Below are 9,622 nucleotides of genomic sequence, written 5' to 3' on the forward strand. Positions count from 1 at the left end.
GGGTTGTGTTGGCTCACGCGACTCTGCAATATCGCATGGACATTGGGGGCAGTTCCCCTAGATTGGCAGACTGGGGTGGTGGTCTCCCTGTTCAAAAAGGGGGACCGGAGTGTGTGCTCCTATTACAGGGGGGTCACACTCTTAAGCTTCCCTGATAAGGTCTATTCAGGGGTCCTGGAGAGGTGGGTCCATTGGATAGTTGAACCTCTGATTCAGGAAAAGCAGTTTGCTTTTCGTCCTAGTCGTGGAACACTGGACCAGCTCTGTATCATCAGCAGGTCCTGGAGGGTTCTGGGAGTTGTTTTGTGGACTTGGAGAGGGCGTTAGACTGTGTCCCTCGGGGGGACACCTCCCTGGTGAGGTGTTCCGGGCACATCCCACTGGGAGGAGGCCCCGGGGAAGACCCAGGACATGATGGAGGGACTATGTCTCTCGGGCGGCCTGAGAATGCCTTGGGATTCCCATGGAGGAGCTGGAACAAGTGGAGGGGGAGAGGGAAGTCTGGGCCTCCCTTCTGAAGCTGCTGTCCGCACGACCTGACCCCGGATGAAGCGGAAGAAATGGATGGATGGATGGAATACTTCTAACTTAAATATATAGCACATATATATTTAGAAGACATTTAGATGTAATTATTTCACAAAAATGGTACACCTAAGTTTTACTAATAAAGCATGGTTATGATACATAAGAAATCCATATACTTAAGGGATTCAAGATTAGTTGAACATGTTGGCCTAAATGTGTTGTAATTTTCCTATCAACTAAAAAATTTCTGTTTGTAATGCATGAAAAATCATAATGACTTAAAAAAAAAATTATCTTATTTTTTTCACCCATGGAGGTTGCCATGTTCTCACCTGCTGGGTTGATGATGCGTTTGGTCCATTCTGTACTGAAATCTACTGAGCAAAAACAGGAATGCTAACTTTACCTACATATACCTGCGTTTGACTGGTGTAATTTTAGATAATGCCACACTGTGTCACTGTTGGTTGTAATTTAAAAAAAACAAACAAAAAAAAACAGTGAGGTGAATCTTGATCGCTTCCCACATGAAAAAAGAAGAGCACAGTGAGAGAGAGCCAGAGCTGAACAAATGTGGGTCCTTCAGAAGGACCCACATTTGTGCTCTCAACATTTCTCTCCAGAAGACTTTGAGTCATTTGTATGAGCAATACTGACAGGCTATAACAGTTGATCATTACCTTAATGAGTTAAAAACAAATTCGTACTGACAGTTTTTATCCACAAAGAGCCTAAAACCTCGCTGCCGCCGGAGCACTGGAAGCACTTTAAATGCTATCGAAGCTCTGCAGCAGACACAGAGCTATAGAAGTACTTACCAAATCTCACAAGCCGGTGTGTGTCATTCATTGTTTAATTTATTAAGCTGAAGGTGGCAGCAGCAGCAAAACACCAACTCCTACATCCAACTCTGTCGTCTTCCTCTGTTTGGTCTTTCTCATCTTCATTACTTCTTGTGTTCCTACATTCTGATTGATTTCAACGCGCTCCAGTTCAAATCAAAAAGGATGTTACCACTGTTTTGGCTGGATGAGCTAGTGTAGAGCAGTTGGACCATTCATTTAACCAGAATGCATTGCAGCATGAACATGACAACATTCGTGTGACATTTTATTAAAATGTATACAAACTAAAAAGTCTACACTATTGTTACTGTAGTTTTTTTTTAAATCCAAAATAAATATTTCTCAAAATCTATTGTTACAACTAATCATGAATCTTTTTAAAGTGTACAAAGTATGCTTGTAGTTGTTCCAGTTTAGCATGTAACACTTCAAAATGTGATTTCCTACAATTATAAATTACAATAAAAATACATTCAGCTCAAAATTAGTTAAATAATCCTTAAACTTGAATTATACTGATGATTAGTCTGGCTTCAAGTATGCTCAAAAAAGATGAGATTTAATATACTTAGTGTATTTATTTTTCACAAGGGAAACCTTACAGGTAAGCTGGTGGAGTGCAACAAGAAATCAGTTATGGATTCTTTCAAAGATAAAACCTTATGTAGGAAGTCAGTGCAGAATTTTTAACCTTGTTGAAACTGAAACCAAACTGCTGATAAGTTTTCATTCCAGAAATGAAACGAAAACTGCTGCCAACTGAACAGAACGGAAAGCCTCTCTTAAGCAGGCAAGTTGTGTAAATATCTGATAGATCTTTGATCCTCATTTACAGCCACAATTCTTGCCAACTGGTTTGTCATTAAAATGTACTCACACCAATTGATTTTCTTGTACTAGTTCAAGAATCTCTTGTAAGACTTTTTGCCAACTGATGAAAAGTTCCATGTTCAAAAGTTCCAGCTAGTTGGTGTTTGAATGAACTACCAGACTGAACTAGTCAACAACTATGCCCACCTACCAATGCACTAAAACACTAATGATCCAAATGGTTGAAAGTCATTCAAATCTTGGTTGATTAGCGGACGGTAAATCTATCACAGCATATAGGGCATTTGACTGATAAAGCCCTACTTGTCCCTACTGAATCTGCTCACTAACTAGTACTGCTAGAAGATGCTTAGTGGTGTACAAGTAACACTGCTTTGAGGCTAAATGTTACCTAGTAATGCTTTAAATACATACCTTTTATCAAGCTCATTTCCAGACACCCTGTGCTAGCACATTTAGAAATATTAGTAACAAGTGGTGATTTTTTGTTGCACTTGTCAATTTTTAGATGAAGTACTTGAAGTGCTATAGCCGAAGTGCTCCACTTAGCCAACCAATGCACTTTTTAAGCTATTCATGTCAACTTGAACTTATATTCATCACAAATTATAGCTGATGTCAAGGATTCAGATGCTTCCACATACATTTTGCTGTAGCCACGTCCCCGAGTCAACAGTGCACTAAAACTGTTGAGTTCCAGAGACAGTCCATCATAGAAGAAAACGCGTTTCTTCTAAGAAAAAAAAAAAGTTTTTTTTTTTCATTACCTATATTCACTGGCCACCTATTACTTTAGGACAAAAACCTCTGCTCATCAGAGAAAAGTTTAAAATCAAAAAAGGCAGAAATGTGTAATTGCCCAATGCAGATATTTGAATTCTTATTCAGAATTTACTGTTTACTACCATTTTAGATATGTTCAATTCAGTACACCTTAATGTTTGTGAACACTGGCTTCCTGATTGTTCTTTAGTAGTGAGGTGTTTTACTGTGTTACTAGATTAGCTACTTTGGCATTTTCTAAAAATTGCTCCGTTTTTGAGAATGGGTAGACTACTAACGTTTATAAAAGTTATTTGAGACTAAAAAGCACAAAAATCATCATTAGACTTAAAAAAATCCCATCTTAAACATCATAAAGAAGAAGGAATACACTGCTGAGCGCTGTAATAACAGCGCATCTTTGTCGAAGTATTCATTGAACTTCAGAAACAGAAAGCTGCAAAAAAATAAAAAATAAATAAAGAAACAAACAAAACCTCTAGTTAGTCCCAAAAGGGTCAGTATACATTTTATGAAAAACATTATACAAGAATCCCACAAAATTCTGGGACAAAAAAGTGTTCTGGACAGACAAAGGAAAGACCAACATCAAAGTGGTGGACAGATGACAGTGTGGGGACAGAGAAAAAAAAAAAAAAAAAGCCAAAAGTCTAAAGTAGATGAGATCTGTTGAATATGGTGGTAGTGATAAAACTTGGGCTGTTGGTCAGAAGTGCCAGCTGTAGCTGCAAATCAGTAGCTTCCATCATTAGCGTGTGAATATGCCCTTTGAAATTCCCATTTGAGATTTAAAGGGCATTATAAATACTGCTTCTTCCAAACAGTTTTTTTCCTCAAATTGGGACATAAATATAGCCTCAACAAAAACTGCTGGGTGCATTAACACAATGGCCCATTTCTAAGACACAATACAAACAGTAAACTTTATTCTTGACAATTCATGTTTTATCAATAAAACTGCTGAATGATGATTTTTTTTTCCCAGCCTGATTTCTGATTGCTACTTGTTCCATTTCTCCTAAATGAGGAGTTTATAGACAAAGAATGAACTCTGCCCTCTAAAGGCTTACAGGATTAACACTGCGGGTGGTGTTTTCCCTCCTCCGTTTACTTTTAGTTTCACATCCTATTTCTGTAAAACACTCTACAGAATTCACAGTGAGGGATGACAACAAACATTTTGGTGTTTGGAATGTGGAGTAGAGCCAGATTTGTGCCGACATTGAAAAAGTTATTCTTTTTAGTTGTTTTTTCTAAATATAAAACTTAACATGTATAAGTCACTTGTATGATAAATTTTGCATTTATTGCAAACCTGAGTAGAAATTAACCACACATGTTCATTTTCGTCACATCCTCTGTAGAAAGTCCTTGTGAATTGCAAAAAAGCATTATAGTACTTTGACATCTTACAGCTTTTTGAACATGCAGTTTAAAAAGACTCTTCTGGCTGTTTTGCTTGAGAATGAGTCACTACATTGCAGTTCTGTGGTTTATGTAGCAAATCAAACAAAACAGGTAAATCACTACTGGAAAAGGGAGATTTTCTGCAACATCAACATTCAGTAGGTATAGTTGTCCTTGCACTTCAATATAAATATCCGCTGTGGGGTATGGCCTTTCATCACCATGCACACATCGGATAGGGATTGTGTCAGATGTACAAATTATATTAGATGGAACCAGCTCTCTTTCAACAAGAGTCTGAACACTCCCAGTGTCAATTAAGGCCTTCACACTTTTCCCATTAACTTTAACATCACTCAGCTTCAGACTTTTCCAACACTGATGCAATTGTCACTTAAGTGGGACAACACACAGCTGAGTGAGTTTGGGAGGGTTTTTTGGACACATGGGTTTTGTATGGCCTTCCTGACCACACAAGTAACAAACAGGCACTTTATTATATTGCTTGGGTGTTGTGCTTACTGACTGATTTTCCCTTAGGAAGGCCTTACCCACAGCAGATACACCCTTTTGGTGGTGTTGTACAGGTGCAGCTCCGCGTGTGTCTTTAGCTGCCTTCCAAGAGGAGCAACTCCTCTTTTGTCTTGCAGCCACAAACACCTCAGCCAGTGAAGCAGCTTTGGAAACTGTTGGAGGATCATGTTCCCGGACCCAAACCTGAAGCTCAGGAGACAGCATACGGAGATATTGCTCCAAAACAATAACTTCACCAATGGCTTTCACCGTTTTACCTCTAGGTTGGATCCATTTTTCATACAACTCTTTTAACCTTACATACAGCTCCTTGGGAGTTTCTCCAGGCTCCACTTCTGTAGAACGAAATCTCTGGCAATAGGTTTCTGGATTAATGTCATATTTCTTAAGAATTGCCTCTTTAACAGATGTATAATCATCCACTTCATCAATGTCCATATGCACATAAGCGCTTCTGGCTTTACCAGTGAGCAATGGAACCAGACGGAAGACCCAGTCATTCTCTGGCCAGTTACATGAAACTGCAATCCTCTCAAAAGTAATTAAAAAATGTTCAATATCAGTTTCTGTTAATTTTTCTAATTTAGGCTCCAAGAAGGAACGAAACTGACCTGAAGTGGAGATGACTTTGCGGTCCCCTGGCAGCAGATATTTATCCTGTGGTTCTGGTTCGTCTGAATCAGAGTTTTCCAGCTTAGCAGGTTCAGGTGTTGGAGAAGTTTGGGCCTGCACTTCTGATTGCAAAAGAGAGATCTGAACCGTTGATCTTGGCGAGCTGCTTCCTCTCTCATCGTTCTATTCTGTTCCTCCTGCTGGCTCATGTGGGCACGAAGAATACTGACAAGATCTGTATATGTTGGTTCTTTTACCTCTTCACCCTCAGTGCCTACATGTCCTCCAGATGCTCCTGCTTCAGTGCAATCAGCCTGCTCATCAAGGTCTGCTGTTCCTTGAGACTCCACCAAATTGTCTTGTTTACTCCTTCCTCCACGCTGCATGTTTCAATCATCAGGGTTGGTAATGGGGGGGGGGGAACTTTGTCCTCCTGGCTAGTAAGATCCCACTTCTGACACCAACTGTGAGGGTTCTCACATTAACCAGCCAGAGAGACGCTGAATGGAATTCAAAAATAATCTTAATTTAAAGTTCAAAAATAATCAAACAATGAAGAATTGGGCCCAAAACTGAGGTCAACATAACAAACTACAACTCAGGTGTTAACACAAAGAACTCAAGCACAAAACTGACCTAACAAGACATGAGGGGAACTTAAATAGTGGCTGATCAGACCACTGCTGACATACAAGAACTTAAACAAATACTAATCAATACAATACCAAATCTTTAAATTAAACAAACATTAGACTGAAACTACCAAATAGAAGAAACATTAACGAAATGGTTAAATTAAATCAAAGAAAGCCAAATTACCCCGTCCCCTGGCAAACAAATGGAATGGCCCGCTGAGGAGGTTTTGCCAGCCATGTATGGATGTCAATCAGCTGGAGCTTTTCTGTGACCCTCCAGCAGCAGCTCCACAGGAAACTGGTCACTCAAAACAAATAAATTAATTTGTTGCTTTTAACAAAAATATAAAGAACTGACAAATAAAGTTAACTAAATGTGTGCACTGCAAATAGTTAACTAAAAGGTCAGACTAATGAAAATCATTTTTAATAAAAATCTAAACTATTCACCAATTAATGTCTAAATTAATGTAAAGGATAAACAAACAAAATGATCACCATTCAGGTCTGTGTGACAGTAGGGTCAGCTGTCACAGTCCTGTTTTGCTTTGTGATCTGCATAAACAACAAAATGTGACTTTGGGGTGACTGTATTCTCCAGCTCACTATATACAAACTATTTTAATCGTACAATTTCTTTGGACAGAATTGCAAAGAAGCATTATAGTACTTTGACATATCTTACAGCTTTTTGAACATGCAGTTTAAATTTTGTTGTGCAAGGATAAAAAATTACTGACAATAGATGCATGTCATGGATGACTTAAACCTTCCCATGTGGAAACTAATTACAGTAATGCATCTATGGAGAAACTTTATTTTTGAGTTTAATTTGCTTCATAGCTGCAGCTCCTGCTCCCTCAACAGCTCTTAATGATGATGCAAACAGTTTAAGCTGATCTCAAATCTCAGTAGGTTTGTGAAGTGTTATTAATCTCAGTGACTTACTGATTTTTAAGCTAAAGGCTTTAGACACAGCCTTTGCTTTGTTGGTAAATTGTATGTCTAACCAAAGAGTCATTGTGTAGGCAAAAGAGATTCACATCAGAGTTTGAAAGGAAGGTGCAGTTCTTGGAAACAGACTTTGTAAATGAAAAAGGAAGAGACAAAGAAAGTGAAACCCAAAAGAGGAAAGTGAAACTGTTGCATCACGTTGTACAGCAGTGCTCATAGTGGCAATGCTGCTATAAAACAGGACTGCCTGCTGCATCAGAGCATCAGCAGCTCAAACCAAAGACAGACGCTGAGGCTGACCCTGAAGCTTCTAGACCCACAAGATGAAATCCGCTGTGATTGGATTTGTGGCCTGCCTGTTTCTCCTCTGTGCTCAAGGTACTTTGAGTTTTTTTTAGAATAATTGAGTAAGTGTGTGGTGGGAAAAAGGATAGCTTGCATGTATGAAATGTCACACTTTTGGGTTCTTTGTTTTTCTGACTGACAGAAGATCAGGATGTAATGAGACCATGCTTCTTCCTTTCTTCCACAGCTCAGCCAGCCAACAGGTCCAATAAATGCAAGTGTTCCAGCAGCTTCCTGAACAGGGTCCGACTGCAGAGCATCCTCACAGAGCCTGTTGTTTACCACCCAAGTACCTTCTGCCCCCGCACTGAGATCATGTAAGTTCTGTTTTACTTTCTGAGTGATGCAAAGCTTGGGTAAACCCACTCTGCACTGTTCATCCCTAATGTGGGTCCTTTGTTGTTTTTTTCTTTCCTCTAGTGTTACACTGGCAAACAAGGAAAAGTGTGTGGATCCAAAGTCACGAATTGGACAGCTTATCTTGAATCTGAAGAACAGGTAAGATCAAGTGAAATGCTTCATCTCTGAGGAGATTCTGTGAAATTATTCAATGGGGTATGTTTCAGAAATCTGCTGTGTCGTCCTAACAGTCTGGTCTTTGTTTCAGATCCAGAAAAACTGGAGCTGTGTACACAACGATGGTTCCAGCTCACACTTCCACTTCAGGCTCAACACAGCAGGCGACATCCAGACTGTAGAACTCAGTTCTGAAAGCTGAAGGTGCCGAGCACCAACTGTGCTTTTCTGTTTCACAATAACACCACTCTAAATGCAGCAAATGTAGAAAATACCCAGTGATCATGATGGCCAGTTTCTTTACCTTCTGTATACTTTATTATTCCTTGTTAAAAAGTCTTTATATACTTTGAATGTAAAATACAACTGTATAGTTTTTATATACTCTACAGCTTTTAGAAATTAGTTTTCTACTATGGGAAATAAAAACAACCTCATACTTTTTGTGTCAACTCTTTTTGCACTCCTCATGTTGAATGTGTTTTCAGCTGGAGTGGAACTGAGCTGCAAGGCCTCCAATGCTACTTGCAGCTTTAATTGAAATGTTATCGTTTTTAAGAAGTGACGGAGAGCAGAATGTCACACTGAGATCAAAGCAATGCAGCTTATAATTAGATCAATGATCTATTTGCTGAGGCATTCGAGGTCCAGTGAACATGCAGTAACAGCAGATGCCACAAGACATACATTGCGCGTACTGTTTATACACATTACTTACTGTAAGTATTGGTTTCTTGAGTTTTATGTTTAAAAATTGACTTGTAGAAGCATTCCTGAATTTATTTTATAATTATTTGTATTATTTTTGGATTTCAGTCTTTAAAATATCAGAATGTACAAATAAATATATTTTTCTGTCTGTCCGGATCCATCATTTTCAAATACTAATCAGATATTATGATCAGTTATACAGTAACTAAGTAATTTCTTGGACAGACACTTTTTACCTTTACTTGAGTAAACGTATGTTGAAATAGTGCTACTCTTAGTTGAGTAGAACTTTTGAGTAGTCTACCAACCTCTGATCAGCAGCAACCAGTCATGAATTTTCAACCAAGACAACAAAAATAAGAATTAAAAGACTGTAACATAAGGGCAAATATACAGCATAAGAAAAAAATGTAGTTATTAGACAGGTGTCCAACAAGGATCCTTTTCTGAGTCTTCATGCTAAATAATTTCTAAAAAGTACAAAATCTACCTGAATAATTGCACATAAAAACAATGAAATACAAAGAGTATGGTAGAAAATGTAGAGTGTAGTTGGTCATAAAGTCTAAAAGCTGCTGGAAGGATGCATCAGTCTGTCAGTAGATGGCGCTGCATCAGTAAACTCCTTTAAATCCAGAATGAGAAAAACTCCTTCCCAGGTTCATGGGAAACAACAGTTTCTTTTCAAAGGTAACTGCTGAGGTTCTGACATCGTCTTAGCACACCTGAATACCACAGCTGCAACCTGACAAAACTGCAGCATTTGTAAAATAGTTCATGAATGTTAATGCTTATTAATTAAATAAATAATTACTTTCTCTCTTTTTCAATAGCAGTATGAACTTCAGACCTAGCTTTGGCTAAATAAACATTGACACATTTATGTTTTGCCGTTTCTGTCATACCCCCCTCAACCCCACC

At 38.6% G+C, this 9,622-nt stretch overlaps 1 protein-coding gene across 1 annotated transcript; it reads left to right on the top strand.

Annotated features, from left to right (window-relative positions):
- Positions 1 to 7,388: 7,388 nt before the first annotated feature.
- Positions 7,389 to 8,432, top strand: LOC106936502 (C-X-C motif chemokine 11-like). Its single transcript, XM_015017556.1, has 4 exons — positions 7,389 to 7,507; positions 7,662 to 7,791; positions 7,895 to 7,972; positions 8,082 to 8,432. The coding sequence occupies exons 1-4, from the start codon at positions 7,453 to 7,455 to the stop codon at positions 8,170 to 8,172; spliced, it is 354 nt and encodes a 117-aa protein (XP_014873042.1). The 5' UTR covers positions 7,389 to 7,452; the 3' UTR covers positions 8,173 to 8,432.
- Positions 8,433 to 9,622: the final 1,190 nt, after the last annotated feature.

This window comes from Poecilia latipinna, unplaced genomic scaffold (genome assembly GCF_001443285.1).
Source record: "Poecilia latipinna isolate Pla-1442-1.1 unplaced genomic scaffold, P_latipinna-1.0 Scaffold2158, whole genome shotgun sequence".
Taxonomy (NCBI): Eukaryota; Metazoa; Chordata; class Actinopteri; order Cyprinodontiformes; family Poeciliidae; genus Poecilia; species Poecilia latipinna.